This window comes from Panthera leo, chromosome B1 (genome assembly GCF_018350215.1).
Source record: "Panthera leo isolate Ple1 chromosome B1, P.leo_Ple1_pat1.1, whole genome shotgun sequence".
NCBI lineage: Eukaryota > Metazoa > Chordata > Mammalia > Carnivora > Felidae > Panthera > Panthera leo.
This window is the reverse complement of record NC_056682.1, coordinates 148,220,380-148,240,866: the sequence shown is the minus strand read 5'-3', so window position 1 is coordinate 148,240,866 and position 20,487 is coordinate 148,220,380. Positions and strand designations below refer to the sequence as shown.

The 20,487-nt window shown below is 35.8% G+C and overlaps 1 protein-coding gene across 1 annotated transcript; it reads left to right on the top strand.

Moving 5' to 3' along the window:
- Nucleotides 1–354: 354 nt before the first annotated feature.
- Nucleotides 355–5,755, top strand: LOC122218173 (forkhead box protein B2-like). The gene is made up of 4 exons (XM_042936240.1): nucleotides 355–444; nucleotides 1,603–1,635; nucleotides 3,359–3,884; nucleotides 5,598–5,755. Exons 1-3 carry the CDS (start codon nucleotides 391–393, stop codon nucleotides 3,821–3,823), a joined length of 552 nt encoding a protein of 183 aa, XP_042792174.1. The 5' UTR covers nucleotides 355–390; the 3' UTR covers nucleotides 3,824–3,884; nucleotides 5,598–5,755.
- The last annotated feature ends 14,732 nt before the right edge of the window (nucleotides 5,756–20,487 follow it).

Below are 20,487 nucleotides of genomic sequence, written 5' to 3'. Positions count from 1 at the left end.
ATATCAACTTCACCGTCTTGATCATAATTTGGTTTTAGGTTCTCAAATAACTCTTCAGTAATTATAAAATAGTAGCTCAAAAAATAAGTTCTCTATGTTTTCTTGACAGTAAGACAAGGGTTAACTTCTGTCTACATTTTTATCTATATTGGTATTGCCATGGTAATTCCTTATTCGTAAACTTTGCACATATTTGTTGGACCATTCTTCTTATAAATTTGATAATTTTTTATTATACCATATATATAACATATGCCATAGACATGCTTTGACATATATAAATGTTTTTCCTTTGGTTAAAATTTAGCAAAAACAAAATGATATTTTTTTATTCTTCTACCAATAAAGCATCACCTTTTGCTGCCTGCTTCTAGAAGACCCTAAGAAAAAATGAAGGCTCTCATTTGGATCGTTGCCATCTTGATTGTCACTGCTTGCTTCTCGGTAAATATCACATATCTTCACCTGTGTTAATTTCCTTATTTAGTTCTTAATCATAAGGTGTACATTCAGTTCATTGTTTTATGTTAACCTAACTTTAATCCACACAAACCTTGTTTAATTTTATTTTTGCCTAAGATCTTAATTTAACTTTCTTTGTAACCTTTTTGTTGACCTTCAGATTCAATCAACATTTTTATTTTTTTCCACACATTTTTAGTCTTTAGAATTGCCAACATGTGTAAGTAGAATATTGTAGTGTTATGATTTTAAATTATGTATTCTGATTCCACTTCTGCAATAGCATTCCTGAATAACATTTAGTCTTTGGTAAGCACCTCAAAAAGAAGGATGTCTGAAGAAGAAAACTGATTATAGGGAACACTATAAAATACATTTCTAACCATATAAGGGATTTCACATGGATAAAAAAAAATTACGAAATTCTAGACATGATATATAACTCCAATCAAAAGCATGTGCTTGCTATCCCCTTAACATTTTTAGGTTTGTTTACAGTAAGCTTGCACCTACATTACATTATCTAAAGGGTAGGTTACACTGTCTAAGGCTTATTGCTGCAAACCTAATCCAGTATCATTTCATGAACAACCAATGTCTTACGGGCACTGCTAACACAGTGCCTCTTCCCTGTTGTTCCATGCTAAAATGTAACAGCGAGGAATTTCCATCCAGTGAAAAACCTTATTCCAGAGCTCTTTGGATCACCCACTTTCTCTCCCAAAAAGACAGGCTGATTTTTCCTTATGTCAAGTTTATAAAGATACTGTAGTGGTCCCCAGGCTTGGCACCTGAGTAAATGGTAGCTATTATGATGAAAGGAGCCAAATCTTGCACTACCTGTAAACTACAGACTGGTTGGCAACAATCCATGAGAATGTAGAGGGAGAGGAGCACTTCTGCCTAAAGACCTCCAGAAAAACTGATTGTCCTTATCCTATGAACTGTGTGCTCTAAACTATTACAAGGTCACTCACATTTAACAATGACACTCAAAATTCTAAAACTGTACTCCATTCTATCCACCTAACCCAACCACATATTACCCTCAAACAACTTACAATCAGTATTCTTGAAATACCATATATGCTCTGGGTCTAATTTTTTTTATATACATTTGTATTCTCTATTTCCATTTAGCCAGCTGGTGCACATAAGCGGAAAAGCTTCAGGGTAAGTTTTGTTTATATTGCTAGTTATCTTTTTATATTTTCATTCATAATCAAAAGTCAGTTATGTCTGAAGAGTTGATAAGGTGCAAATATTTTCTTTTATTCCCAACCTAAGAGAGTCCTTCAGCAGAAATAGTTCTGTGAACACCGAAACCTTGCCTCCAGTTGCCTGCCTCTTTGATACATATAAATCTGCAGTGGAAGCAGAACAACTTAGCACATAAAAAGCAAAGTTCACCTAGACTTCAGTACCAAAACCTATCTACATTTGTTTGTTCAATGTAAATGTCTTTCTCTTTATAAATATTAATTTTTTTTTTAGTAGGGAACATTTCCTATGATCCTAAAAATGCAAAAACCTAGGTTTTTTTCCTCAAAAACAATGGTTTTTCATGGGGAAAAAAAATTCAGAATCATCTAGAAAGACTTTCCAAATCACAAATCCCTGTTTCCACTCTCTGCCATTTTTTTAAATTCTCATAATCCCCATTTTGTGTCCCAGTGGAAGTGGGCTGCATGGCAGGGTGTGTTACCTGAAAATACTGTCACATCATCCCGTTACATCCCCTGCTCTCCCTTTTGCCCCTTCTAAGACAAGTACCCTAAATGAATCCTTAAAATCCAAAACATTCTCCTGCTTCTAATGCAGGACAAACAGTGGAATAAACAATGTCTAGGTTTAGTGACACAAATTGTGCTGATATTTAGAAAAAAATTCTAGACCTACCTTGAAAGTTTATGATAATTTTGGCAACTTATTTCTCCTTCATCATAAAGTCAAGTGCCCAACTATTTCTTAGAATTTATTCACTTTGGCAACTAATGTTTCATGAAGAGGCATGAGGAGTGTCATATTTAGAATCCCAAGAATCAACTTCTGCCTGTGAAGACAAAATGAGAAGGGTTTAAATGGAAGTCTGAAGGGAATATCAGGTTAAAAGCCCATGTAACTAAAGACAATTAAAATTGTCCCTGGCCTTGCTATAATGAGGTTTTCACTGGGTAGGTATGCACTGCCTGATCTAAGGTACTTCCAGCTCTTAATGTCTGCAATTCTGTGCAAGTGAATGAACAACGTGGATTCATGGAATGCTCTATCAATCTCACATTTGGGGTCTATGAACACAGAGCAATGCAAAGCTTCCATAGTTTCCTTTTATTCTCTATTCAGAGCAATAAAGTGCATTATGTTTTTTTCTAGGATAAAAATCAGAACAGCATGTCCCAAAAGGGTCTCCATGAAACACTAAAACACTAGTATGAATAAATGATACACACACACACACATACACACACTTCCATGATAAAGTAAGTTTGGGAAATATTACATATCCCTTGGATATGCTAAATATTCATAGCATATTATATTAATAACTCTAATAAATCCTATAGTAAAGAAATGTGTTTACCCAAATCTTTTCCACAGTCATTTGACCACCAAAATTTTTTCAACATTTTGGCTGTAATGGATCACATGTTGGGAAAATCTATAATAAACTACCAGGCTTTAAGAATAGCAGAGATACAGTTTACTTTATATTTCACAAAACGTCATAACTCAAAACCCTCTACTTGGTAGGAACACCAATCAAATTACTTAAGGAATGAAGTTAGAATATTTACCCAAATTTCAGTGATAATATAGACATATTTTTAAAGCCTGAGTTCAGATTTATGCATCTCACCTGTTTATAAAACAATTGTGTTTCATATTCTCTCTTAAGTTTAGTGAAAGTTCCGAAGAGCATTTAAAACTACTTAAACAATTAAGTTCTAAGCTGTCAAGAGGATATTTTGCAAAATCTGGAACAGCTCCTGGAAGTCCATATGGTCACCACGGTCGTCATGAACCCCACAGAGGTCGCCATCCCCCTCACTACCCCCACCATCACCAAAGCCCACCTGGTCCACCACCCAGACCTATATCACCACCTGAGAACACTGTAAATCCTCAAGCACCATCAGCCCCTTCTAGTGCTGCCCCAATCCTAATTTATACCACTGCCACTGCTGCTGCCAACACCACCACTGCCACTGTTTCTGCGGGAAAAACTGCAGGCGTGACATCCACCACCACGGCTTCCAACACCCCCCAACCTGAAGACATCACCAATGCCCCTGTGGCTGGCACTACCACTGCCCCAGCAGCTAACCCTACTACTGTCAACCAGCAACAAGTAATTCAGTAAATTCCACAACAGTCCAAGATTACAAACGTACCAAACCACAAGGAGACCAAGGCAAATCAAGGTAAACGATACTTTCCAAAATGTTTTCTAACTAAATGAGTAACTTTACAATGTGTCTAAATAAGGGCAGGTGGGTTTTTCCCACATCAAAAGAAATAAAAAGAAAACGACATGGCAATGAGAAAGAATGAAATATGGCCTTTTGTGGCAACGTGGATGGAACTGGAAAGTGTTATGCGAAGTGAAATAAGTCATACAGAGAAGGACAGATTCCATATGCTTTCACTCCTACGTGGATCCTGAGAAACTTAACAGAAGACCATGGGGGAGGGGAAGGAAAAAAAATGGTTAGAGAGAGAGGGAGCCAAAACATAAGAGACTCCTAAAAACTAAGAACAAACTGAGGGTTTATGGGGGGTGGGAGGGAGGGGTGGGTGGGTGATGGGTATTGAGGAGGGCACCTGTTGGGATGAGCACTGGGTGTTGTATGGAAACCAATTTGACAATGAATTTCATATTTAAAAACAAAAGAAAACTAGTTTTTAACTCTGCCATATGGATTAAAAACTCTTAATACTTTTTTATTTCAAAAACTAAATTTGGTTTCCTTGAGTTGATAGGTTATATCTGTAAACGCAATGCTAGCGGATTCCTACAAAAGAAAGAAAGATTTTGAAAGATCACTAATATGTATTTTGACCTTCTGTTTCCAGTGCTAAAATGTGTTTTATTTCCCTGAAATAATCACTTATAATTAGGGCTTTTGTAAATAAAAGTTAGTGTATACTTCAAAGTTTATTAAATCTGGGGCGCCTGGGTGGTTCAATTGGTGAAGCGTCTGACTTCAGCTCAGGTCATGATCTCATAGTCCGTGAGTTCGAGCCCTGCGTCAGGCTCTGTGCTGACAGCTCAGAGCCTGGAGCCTCCTTCAGATTCTGTGTCTCCTTCTCTCTCTGCCCCTCCCCTGCTCATGCTCTGTCTCTCTCTGTCTCAAAAAAAAAAAAAAAAAAAGTTTATTAAACCCCACAAAGTGTGTACTTGACATAAAGGAATGCTCCCTCCTTCTTTCAGGACCTACCAACTCTAATAAGGCACACAAAATATATATATATGAAATATTTTAGCAAATATTACAATTAGCCTTGAGAACAGAAATATAAACTAAATCACAACCCATAGAAAAGCTCTCTTGCTATATTGACTGAAACATACACATCATGATATAACATGATCCTTAACAAATATTGAAGATATTGGAGAATATCACATATTGCTCCTATTTCTGAATATAGGTGCTCCTAATTACAAATAGAAATGAGAATTATCCCTATTATGTGACAAAAATAATAATCATGGATACCAACTGTAGAACACTTAGAATAGTTCCAGGGCTGTTACTGCACTAAAAAGTCTTTGTATTGATTCCCATTTAATACTCATAGCAACCCTGTAAAGCTAATATCATTGTCTGCTTTTTAGAGATGAGGAAACTGAAGCTATGAGAATTTATGAGACTTTCCAAAGACCGCAAGGTATAAATGGCAGATTTATATAAAAGGTGATAGGTGAACTAGGTGATGAGGATTAAGGAGTGCACTTGTGATGAGCCTGGATGTTGTATGGAATTGCTGAGTCACTATATCGTACACCTGAAGCTAATACTATACTATATGTTAAATAACTGGAATTTAAATAAAAACTTTAAAAAATTGGAGAAGAAAGAGCTTGTGTACTTTTAATTAATGGCTCATGGTATTTTGTTTTGTTTTTACAGATCCTGAAAAACTGAATATTGATATATTGTGATCACCCTCTCTCACCGTTTCAATTTTAACAAAAATACAAGAAAAGAAACAAAAACAAATGGATGTGGGTTCTTACTACTTCTTCTTTAGTCTTGCTATACTGTACACATTTCCAAAGATAATTATATGTATGCATTTGACCACATGTGTCTTGGTCTCCTCTTTATTTCTCAGTTGAGTGACAAAAGTATTACCGGCACTTCCACTCTTTCAGATGCACCCATAACACACAAAGCATGTGTCTAGAAAAAAATGTAAATATTTCATAGGCAAAAAAGATTCAAAAAGCATAGAAAGAATAAGTTAATTTTCTACAGATCTACAGATATTCTTTTTCTGAATATCTGAAACACTATCCCTTCATCTAAAGAGGAATTTTCTCCAGAGATTGTTCAACTAACACTTTGTACCATTCCATGAATCTTTTCTTTTCTTTTCTTTTCTTTTCTTTTCTTTTCTTTTCTTTTCTTTTCCTTTCTTTAGAGAGAGAGAGAGAGAGAGAGAGAGAGCGAGCATGAGCAGGGGAGGGACAGAGAGAGAGAGGGAAAGAGAGACTCCCAAGCAGGCTCCACGCTGTCAGCTCAGAGCCCGACACGGGGCTCAAACTATAAACTGTGAGATGATGAACTGAACTGAAACCAAGAGTTAGACGCTGAGCCCACTAAGCCACCCAGGAACCCCTCCGTGAATCATTTCACCCAAAAATATATTAGATCAATTTCTAGTTGACAAATTAATTCATTCAAGTGATTTAGTAAAATTTACCTATATCTAGGTCAGGGAACAAAAGAACACAAATATAAGTAACTCAATCACTTACTCCTCAAAGGTTCAAGAGGCAAAGATAGAAATAAGGCAATTAACTCTAAACTGTATAAGGAATCGGTAGTAAACATTATATGCAAAAGTACAAACAATAATGAGCAAACAGGGGAGGAGATATTTATTCCCCTTCAGGAAGAGCAAATACTTATAGAAAACCTACAATAGATAAGTTATTATAAGAGACACAAAAAATCTCAAAATCTTGGTATTGAAAGGTTGAAAGTGACTCACTAGCTAAGGAGATGCAATCCAGTCCTGAAGGAGTAGAAAGTAAAGGCCAAGACTGTACATAACTATGATGAGGGCCATAAAGAAATGATCCCCAAAATGTTTTATGGAATTTCACTGAGGAGATTTCTTTTTAAGTTTCATGAAGAAATGAAAAGCAAAGGAATGATTTCAAGTGGCAGAAAAAAATGTAGTAGCTTCACCACTGATAAAAACACAGCAAATGCATGGAGGTAAGAGAGAAAATAGCATTCATATCCATGCCCTCCAAATATTTACTAAGTGAACAGAATATGCCAGGCCTGTCATTCTAGGAATACAAAAATGGGTAAGATACATACCACACTGTCAGGTTGCTCCTAATCCCACCAAACAGAAATTGGCCATGAATACAGGACATACTAGAAAAATAGATATTATAATGGAAAGTGATCATCATATTATCAGATTAGGATTTCAGATTAATTCTAAAGAAGAGAGAATCAGTAAAGATTTTACCACAGAAGATTGCTATAAAAAAGATATCTATAGAAAATATAGCTTATAAAAAATAATAACATTTGATTTCTTACATGTGCCAAACCCTAAGAGCTTGATGTACAAAAACCATAACCCTATAGGAAAATAATATTGACACTCTAGGGATAGGGAAACTGAGGGACATGGAGGTTAATCAAATACCCAAGGGCAAATAGTAGCTAAATGAAGAGCAGGCATTCAAACCTAAGTAGTCTAGCCCATGCTCTTCACTTCTGCCAAAAATGTCTAGGAACTATGGAATGAAGAAATAAGGAATCTATAGTGATGGGCCAGTCAGCTTTGTGTTCTACGTATCCTACAGTCTTATAAGGAAAAGTTTCATTCAACTAGGACTGTGCAAACTCCACATTAATGTAATTCATAGTGTCTTTATTATCGGCAATAGTTTAGAGCACACGTCTTTTTAATCACAAGTTTTTCTATATATTTATTATACAATGAAAGCAACAGGAGATAAAGGAGGAGGAGGAGGAGGAGGAGACTTGAGGGGGTGCAGAACTAGAGAGAGAGAAAAAAAAGGAGGAGGAGGAGCCATAAAGGCATAATCATAAGAGAAACCCATATTTAGACCAGAAGGAAGAAAAGCAAGGACAGTCGACAGAAAAGGAGAAATCAGGGGTGAGAGAACTAAAAAAATTTCTCATAAAAGCCAAGAGTAGAAAAATATTTAAACACTTTTTTTTATTATTTTAGAGAGTGAGAGAGCACATACACACGCTCATGAGAGAGAGAGAGAGGTGGGAGAGGGCCAGAGAGAGAATTCTAAGCAGGCTCGATGCCCAGTAGAATCCAATGCAGGGCTTGATCCCATGACCCTGGGGTCATGACCCAAGCCAAAATCAAGAGTCCAATGCTCAACCAAGTGAGCCACTCAGGCACCCCTAAATACTTCTTAAAAGGCAGAGAAGAAGAAAAAAAGAGAAGTATAGGGAGTACATGAACAACAAATTGTTTAGAAATGAGTCTCAATGTTGTCCAAATTATAAAAAGAGGTAAAAACTGAGTAAGCAATAAAAGAGGCTTTGCATTAAAAAGACCAAAAGAGGAATGCCTGGTTGGTTCAGTCGGTTAAGCGTCCAACTTTGACTCAGGTCATGACCTCATGGTTCATGGTTCCAGCCCCATATTGGGCTCTCTGCTGTCAGTGCAGAGCCCACTTTGATCTCCTGTCCACCTCTCTCTCTCTACCCCTTCCCCACTGGTTCTCTCTCTCTCAAATTAAATCAATAATTAAAAAAAAAAAAGATGACCATAAGCTTTCTATAGTTTTCAGCATACAGATCGTTTATATCTTTGGTTAGGTTTATTCCTAGGTATTTTATGATTCTTGGTGCAATTGTGAATGGGATCAGTTTCTTTGTCTTTTAGTTGCTTCATTATTAGTGCATAAGAATGCAGCTGATTTCTGTACATTAATTTTGTATCCTGCGACCTTGCTGAATTCATGTATCAATTCTAGCAGACTTTTGGTGGAGTCTATCGGGTTTTCCATGTAGAGTATCATGTCATCTGCAAAAAGTGAAAGCTTGACTTCATCTTTGCCAATTTCGATGCCTTTGATATCCTTTTGTTGTCTGATTGCTGGTGCTAGAACTTCCAACACTATGTTAAACAACAGCAGTGAGAGTAGACATACCTGTCGTGTTCTTGATCTCAGGGAGAAAGCTCTCAGTTTTTCCCATTGAGGATGATATTAGCTATGGGCTTTTCATAAATGGCTTTTAGATGTTTAAGTATGCTCCTTCTATCCCGACTTTCTCAAGGGTTTTCATTAAGAAAGGATGCTGAATTTTGTCAAATGCTTTTTCTGCATCGATTGACAGGATCATATGGTTCTTATCTTTTCTTTTATTAATGTGATTATCACATTGATTGATTTGCGAATATTGAAGCAGCCCGGCAGCCCAGGAATGAATCCCACTTGATCATGGTGAATAATTCTTTTTATATGCTGTTGAATTCGATTTGCTAGAATCTTGTTGAGAATTTATGCATCCATATTCATCAGGGATATTGGCCTGTACTTCTCTTTTTTTGCTGTGTCTCTGTCTGGTTTGGGAATCGAAGTAATGCTGGCTTCATAGAATGAGTCTAGAAGATGTAAAAGATCTGTATGCTGAAAACTATACAAAGCTAATGAAGGAAATTGAACAAGATACAAAGAAATGGAAAAGCATTCCATGTTCATGAATTGGAAGAATAAATATTGTTAAAATGTCAATACTACCCAAAGCAATCTACACATTCAATGCAATCCCAGTCAAAAGTGCACCAGCATTCCTCTCGAAGCTAGAACAAGCAATCCTAACATTTGTATGGAACCACAAAAGACCCCGAATAGCCAAAGTAATATTGAAGAAGACTAAAGCGGGAGGCATCACAATCCCAGACTTGAGTCTCTACTACAAAGCTGTAATCATCAAGACAGCATGGTATTGGCACAAAAACAGACACATAGACCAATGGAATAGAATAGAGACTCCAGAATTGGACCCGCAAATGTATGGCCAACTAATCTTTGACAAAGCAGGAAAGAATATCCAATGGAAAAAAGACAGTCTCTTTAACAAATGGTGCTGGGAGAACTGGACAGCTACATGCAGAAGAATGAAACTAGACCACCTTCTTACATCATTCACAAAAATAAACTCAAAATGGATGAAGGACCTGAATGTAAGACAGGAAACCATCAAAACCCTAGAGGAGAAAGCAGGAAAAAAACTTCTCTGACCGCAGCCGCAGCAATTTCTTATTCAACACATCTCCAAAGGCAAGGGAATTAAATGCAAAAATGAACTATCTGGACCTCATGAAGATAAAAAGCTTCTGCACTGCAAAGGAAACAATCAACAAAACTAAAAGGCAACCGACGGAATGGGAAAAGATATTTGCAAATGACATATCAGATAAAGGGCTTGTATCCAAAATCTATAAAGAACTCACCAAACTCCACACCCGAAAAACAAATAATCCAGTGAAAAAATGGGCAGAAGATGTGAATAGACACTTTTCTAAAGAAGACATCCAGACGGCCAACAGGCACATGAAAAGATGCTCAAGGTCACTCCTCATCAAGGGAATACAAATCAAAACCACACTGAGATATGACCTCACACCAGTCAGAGCAGCTAAAATGAACAAATCAGGGGACTATAGATGCTGGAGAGGATGTGGAGAAATGGGAATCCTCTTGCATTCTTGGTGGGATTGCAAACTGGTGCAGCCGCTCTGGAAAACAGTGTGGATGTTCCTCAAAAAATTAAAAATATATCTACCCCGTGACCCAGGAATAACACTGCTAGGAATTTACCCAAGGGATACAGGAGTGCTGATGCATAGGGGCACTTGTACCCCAATGTTTATAGCATCACTTTCAACAATAACCAAATTATGGAAAGAGACTAAATGTCCATCAACTGATGAATGGATAAAGAAGTTTTGGTTTATATATACAATGGAATACTACTTGGCAATGAGAAAGAATGAAATATGGCCTTCTGTAGCAACGTGGATGGAACTGGAGAGTGTTATGCTAAGTGAAATAAGTCATATGGAGAAGGACAGATACCATAAGTTTTCACTCTTATGTGGATTCTGAGAAACTTAACAGAAGACCATGGGGGAGGGGAAGGGGAAAAAAAAGTTACAGAGATGGAAGGAGGCAAACCATAAGAGACTCTTAAAAACTGAGAATAAACTGAGACTTGATGGGGGGTGGGATGGAGGGGAAAGTGTGTGATGGGCATTGAGGAGGGCACCTGTTGGGATGAGCACTGGGTGTTGAATGGAAACCAACTTGACAATAAATTTCATATTTTAAAACAAAAAAGAAGACCAAAAGAGATAAGCTGATGGCTTGAAAAAGTAATCCAGTCAAGAGCATAATTTTGTATTAGGGAAGATGAATTAGGAATTATGTCCAGTTGAAAATGAGAAATTTAATGTTTAATTTTAAAAGGTGATAATCAGTAAAATTGCATCTCAGAGAAAGCAGAAGGAATTAGGCTTTCTAGGAAGAAACCTGATTTTTTTTTAAGTTTGTATTTAAATTCTAGTTAGTTAACATACAGTATAATTTTGATTTCAGGAGTAGAATTTAGTGATTCATAACTTGTATATAACACCTAGTGCTCCTCACATTTAGCCATCCCCTACCACCTCCCCTACAGCAGCCCTCTTTGTTCTCTACAGTTAAGAGGCTCTTATGGTTTATTTCCCCCTATTTTTTTTCCTCCCTTCCCTTATGTTCATCTGTTTGGTTCTTAAATTCCACATATGAGTAAAAGTATATGGTAGATGTCTTTCTCTGACTGGCTTATTTTGCTTAGCATAATACACTCTAGCTCCATCTACATCATTGTAAATGGCAAGGTTTCATTCTTTTTGATGGCTGAGTAATATTCCATTTGATATATTTATATATATAAGTTTTCCATTTTATATATACACACACATACCACATCTTCTGTATCCATTCATTAATTAATGGATAACAGGAAATCAAATTCAACAGTACATTAAAAGAATTATTCACCACGATCAAGTGGGATTTATTCCTGGGTTGCAAGGGTGGTTCAATATTCACAAATCAAACAGTGTAATACATTATATTGATAAAAGAAAGGTTAAGAACCATATGATCCTCTCAATAGATGCAGAAAAAGCATTTGACAAAATACAGTATCCCTGCTTGATAAAAACCCTCAACAAAGTAGGGATAGAAGGAACATACCTCAACATCATAAAGGCCATCCACAAAAGACCCACAACTAATATCATCCTCAATGGGTAAACTGCTTCTTTACAAGACATAAATAGACTCTCTCGAGTGGAAGCTAGTGATTTTTCCTCAACTTTCAACCACATGGAAATGAGGCAGATATATCATTCTCTTAGCTGCAACCTCCCTACTGTGGTAGATGGTGCTAGTAGTGTTCCTAATCATTTACTTCCACCCTTTATAAAAACAGGGTTTTACATTTTCACTCATTGCCATGAGGCTTGCAGGGCATCTCTCCTTCTCTGCGTAATATACCTCCCTATCTCATTGTCAGGCTTGGCCCTATGACCTGCTTTGGCTGCTGAAATGTGAACTCAAATCACAGTAGGCAAATTAACAACAGGAATCCCATCACATCTGCTCTTTTTCTGTTTTCCTTTATACTCAAGAGCTGCATGTCCTAAATAGAAACTTTCTTCAACCTGGTCCTGGAATGGGAAGATACGGACAGTGGAGTTGCAGAAGCATTCTGCCAACAGTTGCCAACACTTGACATGAAAGAAATATTTATTTTTGTTAGACATTAGGATTTTGGTGGTGGTGGTTGTTGCTTCAATAAATACGCCAACTAGCACAGAGACCATTACTCTTCATTCTTCTAAAAAATTGTTCCCAATTAAATGAAACCTGTGCCATTTAGCCACTCCTCCTTCTTCACTTCTTTATTACTGCCATCAATTAAGCTCTTAGCCACCGCTCTCACTCTCTGAAGAAATTTGGACCAACCCCATTGCCACTACAGTTCTGGGAAATGTCACAGTTCACACTGACCATCCATTAAAATCCAGATTGCTCCATTCTTTGATCACTTCTTTTTTTTTAATCTCTTCATCTTGAATGATCCTTACTTCCCTTCAGCTGTACAAGTAACCTGGACCTTCCTATCATCACATTGATACATCACCTATAAAGTCATATATCAAGACATACCTGATCAAAATACCTTTGATCAAAACTTCCCATCTCCCAGATATTGTACTCAATTATTCTCACTATATCAACTCTTTAAACTTTTTAAACTCTCCAGTTCCTGGACATTTGCCATCTTCCCAGAGTCCCCTCTTCAACTTTCTTTCATATCCAGCTTAGATTTTTATAGTCCATCAATCTAAACACTAGCTTGCAAATATCTTCAACTTTCTTTTTATTTTTTCTAGTTACTCACAAATCAGATATAATCCCAATATTTGATTAATAGAAATAATTACTTCCTCTGCATGTATACAAAATCTACCCAGTGCTGCTCTGGAAAAATGCACAACTTTAGAGAGAAAGAACACTAAAATTTGAGGCCTCCAAACTCAAAGGGGCCCTCAAGTCTGCCTTGAAATCCTACAGTTTCCCCAGTTTTCCTCTCTAGTTCTCCATTTGGTCTACTGCAAATATCCTCCATGTAACAGATCTATAAACTCAAACCCATCTCACTTGCAGTTGAAATATTCCTGACAATACCTACTCATTTTTTTCGTGGCAGAAGTTCCATCTGTTGTTACCTTTTCAGGGTTCCCTACAAGCCCTGTTTTTGCTATTTACCCATACTACTGTTAAATCCTCCAGCCTGGGTTCAGTGTTAACTACATAAATCCCATTCTCCTTTTCGTTGCCTTGGTTCACATCCCTCTACGGTCCTGAAATAGCCTTCCAGGTATCTGCATATGTCTTAGTCAAGTTTAACCCTCTTGTCTGAATTACCAACTTCTTTCTATAATTTTATCTAATTCATAAGCATTAGCCTTGACACTGTTCTCTACTTCACCTCCCGATACCCATATTCCATAAAAAAGACCTGTTGAATACACCCCTTCAAAATCTCTTGACTCTGTCCATTTCTCTGTAGTCTTATTGCCACATCCCTAGGCCATCTGGATAACTGTAACAGCTTTCTAGTAGGCCTTTCTTCCACCAGTTTCACATCTCACTATCCACTCTCAATATAGCTCTAATACTTAGCATAAGCAAAATCAAAAATACCTGTTAAAGAACTAAACCTGAATATGTCAATTAAGTGGTGAAATCAGGAGTTATTCTTCATCTAGAATAGCGGTTGTCTATTGGGAGTGATTTTGTCCCTGAGAGGACACTTGGCAATGTCTAGAACATTTTTAGCCATTATAACTGGGAGAATACTACTGGCATCTACTGGGTAGAATCCAGGGATGCACAAGACAGTCCTCCACAACAAAGAATTACCTGGCCCAAAATATCAAGTGTCTAGATTGAGAAACCCTATTGTGGACTAACCCCAATTTTAGATTCTTTAAAATTAAAAACTGAGGCAGAAAGTTGGGGACATAAGTATGTTTCTTGAATTAACAGCCCCAATTTTTCACAAGTCCCTTTATAGAAGCCCAACAGTTGTATGCTCTTGCACTGTCTTCAGTCTTCACCATTAGCATATTTTGGACATTGGAACAACATTGTATCACCCAAACTTGAGAAAGGCAGAGATCTGAAAAAAAACATTTACACATTTCTGTTTTTCTTCTGAATTTCTCACTTCACTATGAGAACATGCCCAGACTACTAGAGGGATAGGAGAGACATGTGGAAAACAGCTGAGCTGTGCTAGCCAGAGCCATCCTAGACCCACCAGCCCCCACCCAACTCACCAGCTGAACAGAGACACATAAGCAAACCCAGACAAGATCAATAACGCCCAGCCAGATCAAGAAAACTACTAAATAAACACGTAGACTTTTAAGAAATACTAAACGGTTGCTGTGTTAAGCGTTCAAGTTTCTGCAGTGGTTTGTTACACAGAAAAAGTTAACTGATACACCAAAAGACCTAAAAGTCAATCTATATCTCAGAGTCCCATTTCCCCCTCATCAGGGCCCTGAGCTATATATTACAGATCTGTCTCGGTTGAGAGTTCAACCTTCTCTGGACCTCTGCTGTTCTAATAATTGAGTCCTGAGTGTGCCCCTCAAATTTTTTCTGCCTTTTTAACTGCAGGAGATTGGAGTTTCTTCATTTATTTTGAGAGAGAGGGTGAGAGCCTGCAAGTGCACATGCTAGTGAGTGGGGGAGGGGCAGATAGAGCCAGAGAATCCCCTTGTCAGCACAGAGCCCACAGCCTGATGCAGGGGTCAACAAGACACCATTTTCCCCCAAAATATGAAATTGTTATGTAAGGCATTTGCACTAGCTTTTAGGCTATGACATATATAACTTTCATCATGTTTCAATATATTTTATTTTTAGAGTCCTTATTTTGTAAGCAACAAATTCTTACAAGTAGACTATAAATAATCTTTTTAGGAATACATTTTATGAAAACAAAACAAACAAAAAAGAAATAAATCTTATTAAATAAGCCTGATATGGCCTTAGTAATAACTCTGCCCCTCTGTGAGGCTCTTTCTGTATTCAAAAACCAGGATGTTAATTTTTTCTTGACTAGGTCTTAAACTTATTTGGCATATTAAATGAGAAAATAAATAGAACATAATCTATCAACTAACAAATGTATTACAGGTTAAAATTTTTTAAGTATTGGAGCTAGTTTACAGAGAAAACTTGTATGCAACCATATTTTTAAAAAGTAAAATATGAAAAAGGAAATATATTTTGAAAATTAAGATGAAGCCAGGAATATTCCCCAAGAGAGATCTTGTAAGGGGAACTAAATTCATCTGGTTACATGATTGGAGTTATCAATCCAGCAAAATTCAAATTAAACAGCAATTGTATACTTATTTACATTCAATGCTGGAGATATTCTGGTTAAACTGTAAAGATAACTTTCACATTTACTATAGAATAATATGCTTCCTGCTTGAAAATAAATGAGAAACTTTCTCAAGGCACTGAGTAGGAAGGAAAAGTACTTCTCAAGCAATTACTGTGTTTTATTTTAGGGACATTGTGAATTTTTTAGCTGATTGAATTTTTCTTTGAACTTTGGCTAATGAAAGCTCGGGGAAAGGTCTGTAATAAACTTCCAAAACTTTCTGGTCTGGGTCTGATGCAGTATCTATGCTGTACAATTCAGTTACAGCTTTTCTTCAATCTGCAAAGTCTGTTATTAATGCCACACAACAAATTCTAACCAATCCTACACAACAAATATTTCCACAAAAAAATTTTAAGCAATCTGTAATTTCAAAAGCATGATACATATTTAAAGTGTTATTAATCCAGAAGCCAAATCATCTACTTCTAAATAATCTTTAAAAAACATGTTCATATGCTTTCCAAGGCGTTCAAAGAAAGAGTTATTACTAGAGCTGCAAAACAGGACAGTGGACTTAAATATACTGCTGTATGACAGTTTAATTCTGCTAAATCTAATTATATCAGGAAAATATTTTCTGCCTGTCACATAAGGCTCTGCATTAACAATAGTGTGACTCCACTGTCACCTTGAACTTCCTATGGCCAGAAACTTTAGCTTTTTTTGGTACTATTCTAGAAGGTTTTCATTCCGAATGTTTTAAAGCCATGAATTAATTGAAGATTAACTGGAGTGACCATTTCTATTTCTTAACAGACGTGTGCTTCTGTTGGCTTGTGTTGCTCTAATTTTTTGCTGATGACAACCCATTGGGAAATTGTTTTTCAGTTTTGCCAATGTTCATACTATGTCCTTCAGAGCCAATGATCCATTACAGTGGAGTCCGCACCTGGAGTCAAAACATTTGGCTGATAAATATGTTGGCATCAAAACAAGAAAGAAGAGATACTCATCTTTTGACAAACTGAATCATTCTCAGACAAGAAAGTGGTTTATTGAACTTTCCATGTTAATTTGGAGATAGAATCATCTTCACTATTTGCGCATATAATTGTTCAGTAACTAATCGGGGCCTAAGATTAGCAAACCAGTAATACATTTTATTGCACATAATTATGTCACTAAAATTTTTAAGACAATGAATTGCAACAAAGCAAATGAAATTAAGTACAGTAATTTAAAACTAAGATCAGCTCTCAAAGTAGGCCTTCTTTGTTTCTATACCACCTATGACTCCCAAAAGATTTTTTTTTTATTTTTTTAAAGTTTAGTTACTATTGAGAGACAGAGAGACACAGAGCATGAGCAGGGGCAGGATAGAGAAAGGAGGAGACACAGAATCCGAAGCAGGCTCCAGGCTCTGAGCTGTCAACACAGAGCCCAAAGGGGGCTCAAACTCACAAACTACAAGATCATGACCTGAGCCAAAGTCGGTCACCTAACTAACTGAGCCACCCAGGCTCAGTGTGTTTAAAGACTTTTAAAACTGTAAACCTTTAAATATCCTGTGACTTTAACAACTAGCATTATGTCTGACACCCAGTGGGTATTCAATAAGTGTTGAATAAGTAGGTGAACAAAGGTGAATAACTAAATTCCATGACACAAAAATTAGAAATATTCACATTTTACAAATAAAGGAATTGAGGCACAATGAGGTAAAATAACTCGTCCAATATTATCCAGCAAATAAATGTTTGTAGTGTGCTTTGAAGTAAAATAACCTGACTATATATGCACTTGATTAATCTCTGCAGCATACTATAACATATGATGTTGGTTAAGTTTATGAGGGTTATTGAGATTTGGGAGGCAATGTGGAATATTGGTTAACCCATTATTTAGGCTTTGAAGTGAGCAGACATAGGTCCATTATTATCCATTGTAAAACAAAGATAATAATAGTACTCAGTTATCCTGCCACATCCTATATGGTAAAGGCTTAATAAATAATAGCTATTACATTATTATACAACAATCTGCAAGAACCAGAGATTACATTATAATTTCTCAAAGCCTGGGTTTATCAAAAATATAAAGCTGTGCCTTTCCCATAGATATCCATCTCAAAGTAAAACTCTCTCTGTATAATTTTCCACATAATCAAAAACTTCATGGCATCACATTTTTGTTTAATTTCTCAAGTTAGTAATAGCAAGTACCAATGTGACTTTTTTAAAGACAATCTCAGACCACTGTTATAGTTCTTCATTAGAAAAAGGAAATGCCCTAAAAAATTTCCACTTAAGGATCTTTTATATAAATATATTGACATAATTACAGACACAGAAAATTAAAATAAATTTAAGATTGAAAAACTGCATGAATCTTGACTATTTTCCTTTCACCACTAGATTTTTTTCTTGCTATTTTCCAATCTAGATCAAATCTTAATCCAAGAATTCATTTTTCTCATCTTTAAAAAACATTTACTAAATTAAGCCATTGCTGCATAAATTGGAAAAAGAATATATAGGACCAGATACGTACAAATGTCCAAGTATAAAACAGTAATACAATTTCATTATTTCAACTGAAAGAAGAATAGAAATGTGAAACCAACAAGATATAGCACAGTGGTCAAAACAGTCAAGCAATATATTTGATATACCCTGTCCATAACTGGCCAGATACTCGTATGTGATATTTGGTAACATCTATTTAATAATGACTTCTAATTCTAATTCTGTTTTTTTTCCTCCAAAATGTGTCTAGACTGTGTTAGAGTTCAATTTTAAAGTTATGATTTTTTTTATTTCTCACATAATGTAGTTAGCTCTTAGATAAAATAGGAAATATGGTGATAGTAACATGTAACAAAAGATGACCCATTAAAATTATTTGAAATAGAACAGCTACACTTGTTCTTTAAAATAAAGAGACAATAGGTAATAGTGCACCACAAACCCCAAGTTATTTCATTAGACAAAAAGACATTGTGACTCATTGTATGACATGTTTCCTCAGGAAACACCAATTATTGAATGGGTCAAAGCACCTCAGAAATGAAAAAAAAACATGCAGAAAAAGATTGCAAAATTGTCAACAACGACTTTCCTATCTTCTGTTTAAAGAACATCAACCCACAAGTTATTTTATCTTCTAACTAGCCTTTCCTTTATCATCACTAGAAATCTACTGCAATATATATAAGAGCTGAGATTTCTTGTTCTTTCTCACCTTCATTTGTCACCTAATTGGCAGGAATAATTTTGACCAGCAGATTAATCAGCCCTACTAAGAAGGATCCTCATACAACGGTAGGTACGTGGAAATATGAATTGAAGAACTCTTACTTTGAATACCAAATTTTTCTCAGACTTTCAAAGGTATCATTTTGATGGGATTCTTATAGAACATTGATTTTCACCAAAGGAATAATATATACTTATATGAAATCTGATAAGCCATAAAATGCATTGAATTTTGAGAAATTCTGTATGTCACAATAAAGCATTCATGCTAGGCATGTAGGACAAGTCCATCCATTTACACAATCAATCAACTTTTTCCCATAATGTACCTTAACACTTTTGTGCTTCATAATGACCAGAATACTATCAGATATAACTCTGAGAATATACTGTTCTACAGTATATTTTTATTATTGGTTTTGCCTTTGCTTTTTTTAAACTTTTTATTAAAATGTGTCATAGAAAAAAGGATGCTTAAAGAAATAACCATATGTACCTGTAATTAAATATTCACTGAAATTTTGTCCCTAGGATTCTTTTATAAGACTAAGACTGTTCAGCTAACACATTTAATTGATGGTCAGAATTGACTGTCAGAAAAACCAGTCTGCACAAAGGTGCATAAAGTTACTTTCCCAGAACTCAGGCTATCATGTCCTTGCAATATATTCTAAATTTAGAACCTATTGACAGTAAAATACCTGGACACCTCTCTTTTTTCTACCCTGGTCTTTGTATATGAATTTTTGGAATTAGTTAGAGATTGCTCATGATAGGGCAAAATAACTTAGTAGAATATTGTTAAAAATATTATGTGACAATTTTTCTTTAAACTATGTCTACCCGGGTGATTTTTTTCCTTTCCTTATTTTCTAGGTGTTCCAAGAAATTTAATTTAAAACATGATCTAGAGAAAACATCAATAGCTCAAATACAAGTCTGCAGAAATCTATAAAGTAATGTAACCATTATTTAATAATACCAAGATGTTCAAATCCAAATAAGTACCATTTCAAAGTAGTTATTTCTGAAAGCAAAAACCTTATGTCATAAAGGCTTCCAATAAGTAAAACACTTTTAAGAATAACTCTTTGCCATTACCTCCAGTGTCCATTTACAAGTCAAAAGCAAAAACTAATTCCACCGTTTTATAATTCAATGTTATAAAACCTACCAATATTGCTCCAAAATAACATTTAGGCAAATTTCTTAAAATACTACCATACTATCCTGTACTACATCATAAACAAAGAGTTGGAATACATTCCAAAGAGTACTTTTTTACAGCAATGCTGATCAGCCATTCATTGTGCTTACTTTCAGAGGTAATCATAAAGATGAAACCACTGTGCCTGATCACAGGCCTTCTGGCTCTTGCAGCATGTTTCTTGGTAAGTCTCCTTAATCACATCTTCATATTTCTCTCACAATTATCACTTCGGATTTCTTTTCACATTAATAATGTTACCCTTCCTTATATGTTAGTAGCTCTCAATGATTGATGAAACAGTGTTCTAAGGCTTTAATTTAAATTTAAATTTAAAATCTAATTTAAT

Bases quoted from the DNA above. Each gene is read 5' to 3' on its own strand.
- LOC122218173 (XM_042936240.1), top strand. From the start codon at position 391: ATGAAGGCTCTCATTTGGATCGTTGCCATCTTGATTGTCACTGCTTGC. The intron at 445-1,602 runs GTAAATATCACA...ATTTCCATTTAG, and splicing joins TTGTCACTGCTTGCTTCTCG to CCAGCTGGTGCACATAAGCG. The intron at 1,636-3,358 runs GTAAGTTTTGTT...TTCTCTCTTAAG, and splicing joins ATAAGCGGAAAAGCTTCAGG to TTTAGTGAAAGTTCCGAAGA.